The sequence below is a fragment of the Amborella trichopoda genome, chromosome 6 (genome assembly GCF_054954075.1).
Source record: "Amborella trichopoda isolate Santa Cruz 75 chromosome 6, AtrichopodaSantaCruz75HAP2 v2.0, whole genome shotgun sequence".
NCBI classification, from domain to species: domain Eukaryota; kingdom Viridiplantae; phylum Streptophyta; class Magnoliopsida; order Amborellales; family Amborellaceae; genus Amborella; species Amborella trichopoda.
In genome coordinates this window covers 45,449,324-45,463,580 of record NC_142341.1, presented here as the reverse complement: position 1 = coordinate 45,463,580, position 14,257 = coordinate 45,449,324, and the positions used below count along the sequence as shown (strand labels likewise).

The window sequence follows — 14,257 nt, the reverse complement described above, 5'->3', positions numbered from 1 at the left end:
TTGTAATTGATATGTATGAAAATATTATTGTCCTTTTACAATAACAAATAACAACGAATATGACTATATGAACTATCGCAACATATTATCACTACATATGGTGATTATTTTTCTTTTTGAACTGTCAGGTTAATTTAAACTTTTTACATCTTAATTTAGATCGTATGTTACTAATTTTATGCTTTATTGTAGTCCATGTATGTTGATATACTTATTCCATGATAATTCTATGTTTATCCTTTTGTGTGATGTAAATTAAATGTTGAATGGCGGTTCATGCAGGGGAAGAACATATCAATATTCGCATATTCATTCAAAAACATGAAAATTCTTAATGGAGTACCCTCATTTTTTATTGAATTCCTAAAAAACAATATTTATAATGAATTTTAATAATTTTTTCGGATTTTTTTGAAGCTTTATTTTGACCGATTCACCCGATTCAGATCCGGATCGCCGATTCGCCGATCAAGATCGCCGATTCGCAGATCCGGATCGATTTTTGAAAAGCCCGATCCGGGTCACCGATCCGGTTTTTAAACCATTGGATACAATACTTTTTTGTGTTTTATTTGAGTATACATTTAGGTTGCGACGTGTCATATAGCGCCCTTTTTTCTTTTATTTATTTTTTTTTTTTTTTTGTGTGGACTTTTGGGAGAACAGGCCCGGAAGATGATGAGAGAGAAAAGACACTCTCAAGACTGAGGAGAGAGAGAGAGAGAGAGAGAGAGAGGAGTAAAGCAGACTCAGATGCTTGAAAAGCAAAGTGAGGCCATCTGTTTCTCTCTCTTCTCTCTCTGATGCTATCAAGGAATTGAAGGCAAAATGGACGTTGAGTTTTGGGCTTCGCGCATGCAAGCGGCCAAACACCTCAGCGCTGTGCATGCTTCAAGGCTCAACTCTGGTATTAAAAGGAACCCACTTTCTTAATTTCAACTTTTTCGCATTTCTTTGCCATGTTTGATGAAGATGGGTGCTACTGTTTCCATTTTTTCCAAAATGTTATTTTTCCTTTGTTTTTTCTTGGATAAGTTTGATATGACATAGATGGGTTGAAATCAGTTGGTTGGTTATCTAGTTTGGTAGGAATCTGGTTTTTGATATGTGGGATTGGATTGAAAATGTTTTTTTTAGAGAATTGGATTGAAATTTGAATTGGGTCCTGATTTTTTTAGTTTGGTCTCTCTCTCTGTACATTTCTGTCTATACTGTCTATAATTATCTCTCTCTCCTCTCATTCAGTTTTGTTTTTCTTTCTCTAAAACTTCTGTTTCAATAGGATTATATTATGCTTTCGTTAATTAAAATTAGGTACTGAAGTGAATTTGGTGTATTTCACTCGATTACTTAGGTTATTCTTTTTCTAGAAGGAAAAAGTTTGTTAAAGTTGAAATTTTGGGGATTGCTGGGCACTGTGTCCTATCACTCTAGAGTGAAATATTTTATTTGTGTTGGAGGGGTCTGAAGAAGGTTCATACAAGTGTGTTTATGGTGGCTTGCTGAGATCAGATGTTCACATTTGTGGCAACAAAATAAATTTGTGTCATTGTAGTAAAAGAAGTATCCCAAAATGGTAGACTGAGATTCTTCGAGTCATTCGAGCTTGACTTGGAATCCCCCCAATGTATTAGTCTACTTATCAATATTTGATCAAGCTTAGGCCTTGAAGTAGTTTAACATGTGTATTTGCATGTGTTCTGATGTGATGTCGTTCATAATAATTTTTCTATCCAGTTAAGTCATTGTGTGTGTTCAGCTTTAGTGATGCTTGATCGCGCAATGAAATTAATCAATTCTGATGGTTTGTAATTTATAATTAGTTTTTCGCATCCATTTGTAGCTTTTTACTTTATTCCTTTTTCATTTCTTCGAGTAATGAGATCATAATTATGTTTCTTGTTACTGAGAATACACATACAGCAATGCCACACACGAAATGTTTTTTCCATATATTAATTGCCCAAACTAACTGCACCGCCATCGTATTGGCACTGCTTTCACTCTATTACGTGTTCTTGAGAATGTGTTAAGTTGCCATGGTTTCAAGATTTCACTCATTTCAGTTTGTGGCGTGTATGTTACTCAATCCTAATTCAGGAAAGAACCATCTTTCTTCATCAAGAACCATATTTTTATTGAACAGTGACAGTTAGGGAGATATACCGCAATTATCAACTTCAACCTTTAGACTGCGCAATCCATAAATTTCTCATGTAATGGAAATTCACATTAATTCCCATCCACTATGTTCAAATTAAGAGCAGTTTATATGTATATATAGATGCTTGGGAAGCTTTTTAAGCTTATTTTAAGGCATTTATAAATAACTAAATGGCCTTTTGGTAGGTCTTATATGCTGTTTTAGTTTTACATATTTATGAAAAGAAATTATGTAATACCCTTCGAAACCTTTACCTCTTTATTAGGATTTCTTGTTACTCTTCAATATACAAACTGTTCCTTGTCGCTTCTTAAGTCTTAACAGGTTTTGAAAAACTGATCTGTTAGGTGGATCAGCCACTGATTGATTCGGATCCCAGTTGGCGGTGGCGTCCACATAGTTATGTAGTTTAGATATTATATAATGGGTGCGGTTTGTATAGAGCCGAGGCTCTAAACAATCAAATTAGAGCCCACCTTCAAATAGTGTCGAGAAATGTGGTTTCAATGCTGGAAATCTTTGTGATAGCCTTAAAATATAATTTTATCTTTAATTATAAAATTTAAAGCTTAAAAAATAGTGCAGATCGAACAGATCTGTGAGAACTTGAAAATCTTGAAAATTGACGGTCCAAAAATGCGTTACAATATGGATTATTTCCAAAACATGAAATCCATTTTTTTCTCATATCCATACATCTTGATGTCGAGATAATCAATTTGAGGATATTTGGGCACCAAAACAACCTCTTCTAGTGAAATTTTTGAGATAGGCTCTAATTTGATTGTTTAGAGCCTCAACTCTATATAAACTTTTCCCTTATATAATATATATAAAATGGAATTGTCGATTCTGACCAGCCCTGGTCTTGAACGATTCCTGATCCAGGTAGGTGATTCCTAATATGGATCGGCAGTTTTCCCAAAGAAATCCTATTCTTATTGGGTTTCTAATTGCTTATACAATACCGCTTTCAATTTTGAATGCGTTTAAGAAGCCCACGAACTTTATCCCAAAAAAGATGGCTGAAATCAGATTTAGCTTCTAGCACCCTAAAACTTGATTATATGAATGCTTGCTTGCCCTTAATGCCTTCAATTTGGTGAAGCTTTCTGCCTTCAATGGTTACGTATTAAATTAAGATTTTGATACCTCTTAAGTCTGTTCTTCTAAGGCTTGTGTGTTGCTTATATAAATTCTTCTTTTGAGCCTGAATGTTCTTGAGAAGCCCAAAACAGTTTCTTGTAAAAACAGAATGATGACATGATGTGTTATTGCCTCCCCTCATGATCGTTTCTTTAAAGTTTCAACTTGCCCTTTGGAATCTCAGTTTAATGAACTTTCACCCTTCAATTATAAAATGAAGATTTTGGTCACCCTGTTTTGCTCCTAGTATTTTACTGGTCTACTATATCATAGTAAAGAATATGCCTGCTTCAACCATGGGAAAGTGGAGTGTAAGTTCCAAGTTTATAGCAGAGTTATAACCTTAAAATATTGTGGTTGCATTATTTTATTAACAATTAATTTGTTCCAAACATACCTTAAGATCGCCTGTTGAAGCCCATGTATGCTTTCAACCTATAAATTTTATTTTGTTGGCATTTCTTGATAGAAACATTTGTATGCTTTATATGAAACTCTTTAAATCGAAAATCTAATTCTCAGCCATGGGCTATGTTCTGCTAATTGTAAAACAACAAAAATAGTTTTAAGATAAGAAATTTGTGCTAACAACACATTATGGTAAATGCTATACCTTTACTTGTAACCAGTGTTTAAAAACTCAGTGAGTCTGACTGAGACTTGCTCGAGTTATTCGGAACCGGTGACCTGCCGGATTCGGATGAGCTAGACTCTATTGATCTGAATCTGATTGGTGACTAGCTTTGTCAAAACCGAGTCTGTCAGAGTCTTCAAAAAGATCCAGGATTATTCTTCAAAAGCAACTACAACAAGCTCGCGACAGGGAATCATACTCTTAAGTTGCAATAAGAAATATACATCAGAACGCAGGATGTATCTTTCATTCCCTGCCCCTTTCCTCAAGGGACTAGCTTCCACACTACCACTTTTAGGATGTGATGAAATGTGATTTCAACATATGTAGCAGGATTTTACTTTGTTTTGGCATGCTTAGGAAGCCATGAATGCAAAAGGTGACTCATTGGCAGAGGGGGAAGTAGCAAAGATTCTCTTGTTTTCAATGATAATTTCCACTCACATAAGATTATTGGTATACTTCTCTCCTACATCAAGATAGTAGGTGCTACTTGGTATATACCTCATTTGGCTCTTATCAAAATGCTAGTTATTTGAAAAAAAAAAAAAACTTGGATTTACAAAAAGGTGATTTTCCTAAATCGAACCAATAACTATGCATTATTTTAAAATGCGGCTGCATCGCGGCATATGCAGCCACATAATGCGCTATTCGCCCTTAAATGCATGGCATAGGGGTGCATATGCACTTTGGTGGGAAGCACCAGCATATGCGTCGCATCCCACTGCATATGCGGCTGCATAGCGCATATGCATCGCATAGCTCATGGGTGAAAATAGTGCCCACTAGCGTGGGTATTTTGGTCACTTCCCCCCCGAAAAGGGGGGAAAGGGTTTTGGGGGGTGTTAACCACCTCCTCCCCCCCACACACACACACACACAAAGAAACAGGCACATTGGTGGCTGGTTTTGGATCAAACAAAAAGAAAAACAAATTTAGGCAGAATTCTTTTTTTTGCAAAAAGTTGTCGATTTGCTCTCAGTTTTGGTTGGGTTGTCGATTGGGATTAGCTTGGGCATTGTTTTGAAGAAGTTTGAGCATAAATTCGTCAACATGTCTAGGGTTTCTAGGGCCCGACTTTGCAATTGCGATTATGGTTTTTGGATACTTATGAAATACGATAATATGATGTCATCTAAGGTCTTCTATAAAATTGCTTTTAAGTTTATACTTCTACTTTCTACTTTCCACTTTCTAATGGCTTCTAACAAGGGATTCAGAGTCTCCTAGCAGCTGATCACATTGGAGTTAGTGAATAAATTAAATAACTATTATCACATATTTCACCTCGGTATTTTTCTTGCATTAACTTATTTTTTGAGTTTTTTTGGATTTTTTTAATATGTATTGACTGTATCGAGGTGATATGCCCGCATCTGTTTTGCATCGAGCCGCATCAGCTCCCTGCCGCATCGAGACCGCATCCCACATTTTAAAACACTGTATCTATGAGAACATATATATGGGGAATGATATCATGTCACTATACTATTATACTATAATGAGACCACACTTCTAGAAAACCATATTTTTGGCATTTGTATGGCCCCAAAACATGCACAAAACTTCTCTTTGTCCTAATAATCCATCCTCAAGAAAATAGAATTCAATTTGCATCCTGGATATAGTAAAAATGAGTCCCCTCCAACAATGAATCTAGACCATTCATTTAGGGAATTTTAAGATCTACACCATTACAAACTCAAAACCGTATTTCTCTTTTTTAACATTGTTCATCTAAATAAGAAAACCATCTAAAGAAATTTGAAAGGAAAAAATCATTTTAAGTCCTAGATCTAAGCAGCTTATCAAAATGGACGGCTATGTTAATTGGGCTAAAAAAATACTTTCAAGGGTTGTGTTTTCAAATTTTACTTTTTGTGATTGTTCATTGGAATGAAAATAGTTATATTTAAAAATTGGGGTCAAACAAATGGCTTTATCATAGTTTTTGCAGGTCGTTTCATTATATTACTATACAACTGTTGCATGAAATCACTCCATATATATATATATATATATATATATATATATATATATATATATATATATATATATATATATATATATATATATATATATATATATATATATATATAGCAATGATCCAATGCAACGACACTTCTAGAAAACCATGTTTGTGATATTTATATGACTCCAAATTTTGCACACACTCTCTCTTCATCTCAATAATCAATCCCCAAACAAAAAAAATTCAATTTGAACCCTAGATATGGTCAAAATGAGTCTTCACCAAAAACAAATCTAGACCATTCATTTTATGAATTTCAAGATCTTAGCCTCTATAAACTCAAAATCATTTTTTTCTTTTTTAACATTGTTCATTTAATGATAATAAAGCCATCCAAAAAAATTGGAAATGAAAAAAATCCTTGTAAGGCCTAGATCTAAGCATCTCACCAAAATGAACGGCCTATGTTAATTGGGCTAAAAAAATATTTTCTAAGTTGTGTTTTCAATTTTTTATTTTTGTGATTGTTCATTAGAATGAAAAGAGTATAAATTTCAAATTTTGGATCAAACAAATGGCCATAAGATGGTTTTTTAAGGTTGTTGCATCATATTATTACACAACGGTTGCATGAAATCATTGCTCACACACACACACACACACATATATATATATATATATGAGGGTTTGTCTAGCGTTAACAATCCATTAAAATACAAAGGCTAATATTAGAAGGAAAAAGTTTATATGAGGTTGCAACCTCAACATATAGAATTAAAGATGTACCTCAAAAATCAATTGGAAAATGTTGTTTTAATATTGAAAAATCCTCTAATTAATCATCTCGACATCAAGATGTATGAATATGAAAAAAAAAAAAAAAAAGATTTTGAGTCCCAGAAATAGTGCATCTTGCAATACATTATCTAGACTGTCCATTTTTCAAGATTGTCATATGTTTATAGATCTTGATTTTAGCCATTTTTGGAGTTTAAAATTTTATAATTAGATATGAAAATGCATTTTCAGATAATCCTAACCATTTTTTACACCAAAATCAGATGTTATAATAAAATTTGAAGGTGCGCCTTAATTGGATTGTTTAAGATTGCAACCTTATAAAAATCACACCTATATTGGAATGGGTTGCGATGGATGTATTTATCAAATTTTAAAAATTATTTTAATAAGTAACTTAATCATTAAAGACAAATTTGATATTTTTATAAAAATACAATGGTATTTTAGAAATTAGTGTCTTAGAACTTTATTTGTGTATTACCCTTGTCCTTTAGTAAAAAATTTATCTTTATCCCTTATGGAGATGACAAAAGTAACCCTTGTCTTTTAGTGATATTTCTAAAAATACCTTTACTTGATGAGCAAGATATCACAAAAATTAACTTTTTTTAAAATATAAGTCACACAGTAAATCCACCCTTCATAACTCATTCTATCATTAACTTTTGTAATTTGAAGGGTTGTGACTCACACACACACACATATAAGAAAAACTTACAAACACTCGATGAATTTCTATAGTATCTCACTCATGGCTCATCACCATCCAAAGTATTATTATACGATCACGGTTTTTTGGTAACATTTAAATTTTAATTATTTTTCTAAAAATCAAGTTCATATGAAATTTTGGGTGTTTGTACATCTAACCAATTCGCACCTAAATAAAATATTAAAACAATAATTCTCAAAAAATAAAATGCTGAAAGTACTTATGAAACATTCATAGAGGTAATTTAGTCATTTTTATTAGTTGAATTATTTGTTTTATATTTTTGTTTGGTGTGCCACACTATGGTGCACACACCCACAAAATTTTATTTTAATCTGATTTGTAGAAAAATTATTTAAATTCAAACACTATTGCATAATCATGACCGTCTGATGGACTTTGGATGGTGATAAGCCATCAGCACAGTAGTGTAGAAATTCGCTCATGAGTGTTATATATATATATATATATATATATATATATGTGCGTGTTTGTGTGTGACCTATGGTGGTTACATTGAGGCTTGCCAAGCCCATGTGGTAACATATAGAGAGTTGCTCAATACCACTACCGAATCCAATAAGGATTAAATCGACATTGTCAACTATCAAGAGCGCCACCTTGTTATTGTTTAGGCTCTTGTTCTAACAGGCACAAATAACGCCAGCCTGACACCTCCTAAACATACCTGCACCCTAGAGAGACTCTGATTAGAGCTATATCGAAGTTACACTTTAATGTACCTTTAAAGGGCGACCTTGCAAGTTATAGCCTTTTTTACTGTCAAATTCTTACTTAATTATTCTACTATATTTTAGTTTCAACATAGTCTTGTGCTCTGACCTGTCAAAAGTTTTGGGATGCCAAAAAACAAGGAGTTGACTATGGTATAGACTTCTTGTTCTTTCCAAAGGTAAGAGGGATTCACCAAATGATTTTGTGAAATGGATTCATATGACATTGGTCATTATCTTGCATTCTGGTTATTTCCATTTTGCCTTTATTTTTTTTATCTTTTTTCACATTATTTTATTTTTCACAGCATTGTTCCTTGTAGGAGTACCTTACTCTCTCTTTTTTTCTCTCCCTTCTATAACAGGAACACATTTGGTACTAGATGATTCTGAAGTAGATGAGGACATGCAAGCATGCTTTCCTTGCCCCTTTTGTTATGTGGAAGTTGAAGTCTGTGTGCTCTGTAGCCATCTTCAGGAAGAACATTGTTTTGATATAAAAAATACGGTATGGAAATTATTATCTCTTGAAGCCAATAAAGAAATATATTTTCTATTTTTCTTCAGTTTCTTTCAGATGTTTCCCTTTATTTATTTATTATTTTATAAGTTGTTGATATTGATTATGGGACTTAAATTTGAAACTTCTATTAATGTGTTGTGGCCAAGTCTAACTTGAGTATTGTTTCCCCTGAAATGATCATGATTAGAAGGTATAAATTTTACAGAAGGCCAGGGTTGACCGCATTGTTGTTGCATCTCGGATGTGCACTAGTTCATCATCATCATAATTTTAGCCTTTTCCCAATTAATTGGAGTCGGCTATATGAATTTTGGTTGTCCATTCTACTCTATTAAAGGTCATATCCTCAGTGAGGCCCTAAGTCCTCATATTTTTTCGGACTACTTCCAATTATGTCGTTTTGGGCCTACCCCTTGCCGTTTTCAGTCTTTCCACTTGAACTAATTCGCACCTCCTAACAGGTGTTGGACTTGGTCGGTGCCACATATGGCCGGCCCAACTAAGTCTATTCTCTCTCATTTTATCTCCTATTGGTGCCACGACTAAATTCTCTTGAATAGATTCATTATGAATTCTATCCCTTCTTGTCTGGTCACTCGTCCATCTCAATATCCTCATCTCCGCTAATCTCATTCTATGGGTACATTATTTTTTGTCCGCCCAACATTCTGCCCCATAGAGCAAAGCTGGTCTCACGGTTGTCCTATAGAATATTCCCTTCAACCTCATTGGTATACGGCGATCACATAAAATTCCAGTTGCACATCTCCACTTCGCCCACCTAACTCTATTTTTGTGTGCAACATCTTCCTTGATCTTTTCATTTTCCTAGATTTTCGACCTAAGATATCGAAAGTGCGGTCTTTTTTGAACTTCCTGACCGTCAATCTTAACTACTTCCTCGTCTTTACTCTTATTATTACTAAATTTGCACTCCATATACTCTGTTTTAGTCCGACTAATTTTAAAATCTTTGGATTTTAGTGGCTAGAGCATCCCTCCAAAGTTCTAACTTTGTGTTGACATCGTTTCGGGTCTCATCAAACAAAACTATGTCATTTGCGAACAACATGCACCATGGTATCTCATCTTGTAGGTGCCTAATTACGTTGTCCATGGCAAAGACAAAAAGGTACGGGCTCAATGCTGACCCCCTTGATGTAACCTATTGTCACTGAAAACTCACTCGTCTCTCCACTAGTTGTTCGTACACTAGTTACCGCTCCATCGGATGTGCACTACTGGTTGGGGTTAAATCATCAAAATAGAGGATCTTGCAATTCTATAGTCCAAGAATATAAATCCCATCCACCAATTTGAGACCAAACCCCAAATCGTATGTTTTTAACATTGTCATTTTATCGATGTTCCCTACACTCAATGTGATGTAAAAAAGTGTTACTTAACCCTAGTTTACATGGACTCCCTAAGTAGCAAAAGAAAGAAGTTATGAACTTCCAAGTTATTATTATTTCTTGTTTCTTTTGCCCTTTTTTTTTTTTTTTTTCCTTTTTTTAGTAGTGAACTACATAGTTGTTTGAAGCTTGAAAACTTGTAATTTTGAAGTGATGTCCTTTACAAATTTTAAGGCTATAAAAACCCAAACAAATCTGATCAGAACTCATAAAGGTCAAACGGTTCAAATGAAGCCTAGTATTGGGTCGAATAATTTTACATTAACATGGATGGAGCCTGGTAGGTGTTTCCAATGGGGGTCGGGTAAGTTGTGGAGTAGTCTGAGGCCGTTGTTGGAGTCCTATTCTTGGGGTTTTTCTTTTGGTAATTGATGGGGCTGGATATATTCTGTTTTCCAGTTGTATCTTGTAAGGAAGAATGGGTCCTAGACCACAGATTCCTGAACTTTCAAGTAGAAGGAAGTGAGAACAGATGAATGTATCCTACATGTGCACGCACCAATGTGTGTACATGCATGGGTCTCATGCATGAGATTGATGGGTAGTTTATCCATTACTTTTTTTTTTCTTTTTTCCTATTTTGTTGGAAAAGTTGTGAAGTATATCTTCATTTATCTCAAATTTGTCTGTAAAATATGTTGTATATACATGTCCATTTCTACTAATTGATCATACATACCATTTTTAGGAATTTACCAGTAAAGCATTCCTATTGCATGTAACAGTATTATCTTTTTTAGAAACTATAACTAGGTTTCTACTAAAATTACTCAAAAACTTTTCAGACCATAGAAGTTTCCGTGCCAATACCAATAACCTACAAGTCATATGCATCAAGGTCATTGAGATTACAATGAGCCACATTAAGTTTTCATTTGCAAACAGCATTCATTATTTTAGCTGTAAGGTTAATGGAGAAAGGAATAGTGCTTCACTTCTTTTCACCCATTGGTGGTAGTTTAGGGGAGTTAATCCTTGTATTAAGCATTTTGGTTTTGGCCTTAATTGTCTCCTAGTATTCATTGCTAGGAAATTTCCATGTCTACCTAGTTATGTGGAGATGTTTTAAGCATTCTTGTATGTGGTTTCTTCCTCGTCTGAAGGACCAATGTTGGTGTAATTTGTTTGGAATTGAAATTTTTGTTTGTGTTGGAGACTTGTCTTGAATGACTTCTATTCTCCATAGTCCCCTTATATCTTTGATAATCTTCCTTAATTTTGAAAAGCTAATATTTGGTTGCAGTAGTTGATGAAGAATTATAGCATGTAATTTTCATTTTTCTTCCATGTCAACATGAATATTGCAAATTGGAATCATTCCACATGATTTACGTAATTTTCACTTTCAAGCATTAAATTATATTTATATGTCTGCCTAACTTGTATTTATATGTTTGTGATTTGTGATGTAAATTATATTTCTTTATGTCATTGTGTGTGATCATCAACTTGATTGACATTTCACCAATCTGACCTTTTTTCTAGGGCAAATCTGGGCTTAGTTATGCATTTTCAATGTATGGTTAAATTCTTCTATCTTAACTCAAAAACTTGAGGTTAAGAAATAAATGATAATTGGAAGATGCATAAATGTTTGTTGTAAATATGAAATTAAATTAAAATTTTCAGAAGATATTGTATCATGTCTTATTTTATAAAGAGAAAGAAATATAAATAAAACTTCACTATATCTTTACATGTACCAGATAAGGGATGGGAGGTGTTTCTCATGATAAGTTTTGTCACATCATAGTCCTTTTAAGGCACATATTTATTTACTCAAATAGGGTTAACTTTTACTTTCATAATTGCAGAATGAGATAAAAGACCTGAAATTTGAAAAAAAAAAAAAATTACCTATGCAGGTATGCCCTGTGTGCGCAGCAAGTGTAGGCAGAGACATGATTGGGCATTTTACTTTCCAGCACACTCATCTATTGAAGGTAAATGAGAAAAATGTAGTATGATCTGTTTGCTCGTAATAACAATGACGATTGCAGGAATGGGGTTGAGGTCAAGTTGGTAGCACCACGTGTGACTCGGCTACCGGTCTCGGTTTCCATTCCTACCAATGCTTCGAAAACTGCTAATGGTTTCAAAAATTGTTAACCCCTTACCAACAGTTAATGTTTTTTTAAAAAAAAGACCATGGCGTTAATCACTGTTCAATCATTGGGTTGGACGTTGATGGCGTGAGAGTGGGGACATATAATTCAATTAATGACACATTTGGTGGGGACTCGCGCCCCTCCATGACTCTCTCCCATTGATAGGATGGTGATAACCTCATGGTCATGGGTTGTCATATGGATCATATTATGGCACCAAAGGGGGCTTCCACTCTCTCTCTTTGTATTATTGCTCTTCCCTTCATTTAACAGGTCAAAAAAACTTTGTATTATTGCTCTTCCCTTCATTTAAATGTAATGTAGAGGAGGAGGAAATCTCAGAAAGGAGGACTTTGGACTTACCATACATCTATTGCTGGAAAGGAATTTCGAGAACTGAGCTCATTTCTTGGGATGGGTTCAACAATACCATACATACCTAATTCTGCTCCTGATCCACTGCTCTCACCATTTCTCTCCAACTCATCACTCCCCTATACCAATGAAAGCAATACAAACTCACCATCAGATGGCAAAATCACGTCAAACTCTAAAGACACAGAACGGTAAAGTTCTTTGCTGCTCTCACTATTTGTATGGCTTTCAAATAATATTTCTTATTAATTCACCAGATGCTGTGAACTTGTAACTGCAGACTGTTTTAATAATCTCTCTCTAAAAAAAAAAAAAGTATACAAGGAAAGAAGAAGAAAACAAAGTTGATTTAGTAAGTTGGAGCATTTTCATTCCTAGTTTTCAGATTGTGAAGATCCAGTATATTGATTGACCAACTTGATTTGAAGATTACAAGGAATGAAATTAGTGTTTCAGTTGGATTCTGGCATGTAATTACAGTGCAATATCCGATGCATAGCCATATGTTCCCCAGTATAAGTTTCCGTTATCAAGCGTATGCTAATGTTGCCATTTGTCGATATTGACTTATATAAGGAGAATGTTCACTTTTGAGAGAGAGAGAGAGAGAGTATATATATTTGTCAGTAGAGATTTTTATAAATTTACTCACGTGACTTGCGACAAGACTTTTCTTTGACATTTTTATCAGCTACTGTGCATGCAGGATCTCCGACAAATCATCTGATGGAGCTGGAGAGCAGGCTTATCGAGAGAGAGTACAGAGGGCGGAGTACATTCAGCAATTGCTCTTGTCGACCATTCTATAAGGAACCTCTCTCATCTACACCTATGCATCACACCCCAGTCAGTCCAGTTGCTATGCATCACACCCCAGTCAGTCCAGTTGCTTCTCGAGCTTCCCTGCACTATAACCACTGATAACGAAGCATCATCCCACAACTTCACCTGGTTTGGGTCGTTGAACATTTATTTGCCACTAAATCTCCGGGTTGAAATAATGTGGTGTGGTAGTTGTATTAATTCACCGCCTGAGACTCAGATGTGTCTTTTCGGACCATTGCCAGAAACACGTTTTAAAGGTAATCTGGTTGCTGGTTATGTAAGGATTGATTCCCATGTCCTCAAGTACTTTGGTTCTGGTTTTAAATAAGGGGACTATTATAAGTTTATTGTATATTACAATGAGAGTTTTTTTTTTTTCCCTTATTTTTTTGGGATAATTTAGTAGGAATGACCGGGCCTACTTGTTTTTATTTATTTTTAAGTAGATTAGGAGGTAGCTATTTTAAGGTGTTAGTGAGGTGGTGTTGGGAAAAGGGCTGAGGTTGTAGCGGTAGGACCCTCACACCCTAATCACCACATTGTGGTTTCCATTCTTACCACTACCTCCACCCCACCCACACCTTAAAAAAACTCATTCCTAATCTACTTGAAAAAAATGGGTAAAAGCCCATCTTTTTCTGAATTACATAAAAAAATAAAAATAATAAAATGATATTATTGGTGGGAATGAAAACAACAACATGGTGATTAAGTTGTAGGGGTACTACCACAATGACCCAGCCCTTGACCCAGCCCTTTTGCCTACTATTGGAGTTGTTAAATAGCACTATGCGACTGTCAATCCAATCCATTAGCTTGTGGACGGAAGGTTTTTACTAGAATT

The 14,257-nt window shown here is 34.6% G+C and overlaps 1 protein-coding gene across 4 annotated transcripts; it reads left to right on the top strand.

Annotated features, from left to right (window-relative positions):
- Positions 1-675: 675 nt before the first annotated feature.
- LOC18442086 (protein DEHYDRATION-INDUCED 19 homolog 5) lies at positions 676-13,765 on the top strand. Of its 4 annotated transcripts, none has more exons than XM_011627904.2 (5): positions 676-907; positions 8,533-8,675; positions 11,971-12,048; positions 12,598-12,779; positions 13,295-13,765. In XM_011627904.2, the coding sequence occupies exons 1-5, from the start codon at positions 829-831 to the stop codon at positions 13,395-13,397; spliced, it is 585 nt and encodes a 194-aa protein (XP_011626206.1). In that variant the 5' UTR covers positions 676-828; the 3' UTR covers positions 13,398-13,765. The 4 variants fall into 4 exon arrangements, with proteins under 4 accessions (XP_011626206.1, XP_011626205.1, XP_006852371.2 ...); XM_011627903.2 differs by having other exon boundaries at positions 13,280-13,765; XM_006852309.3 differs by having other exon boundaries at positions 12,538-12,779.
- The last annotated feature ends 492 nt before the right edge of the window (positions 13,766-14,257 follow it).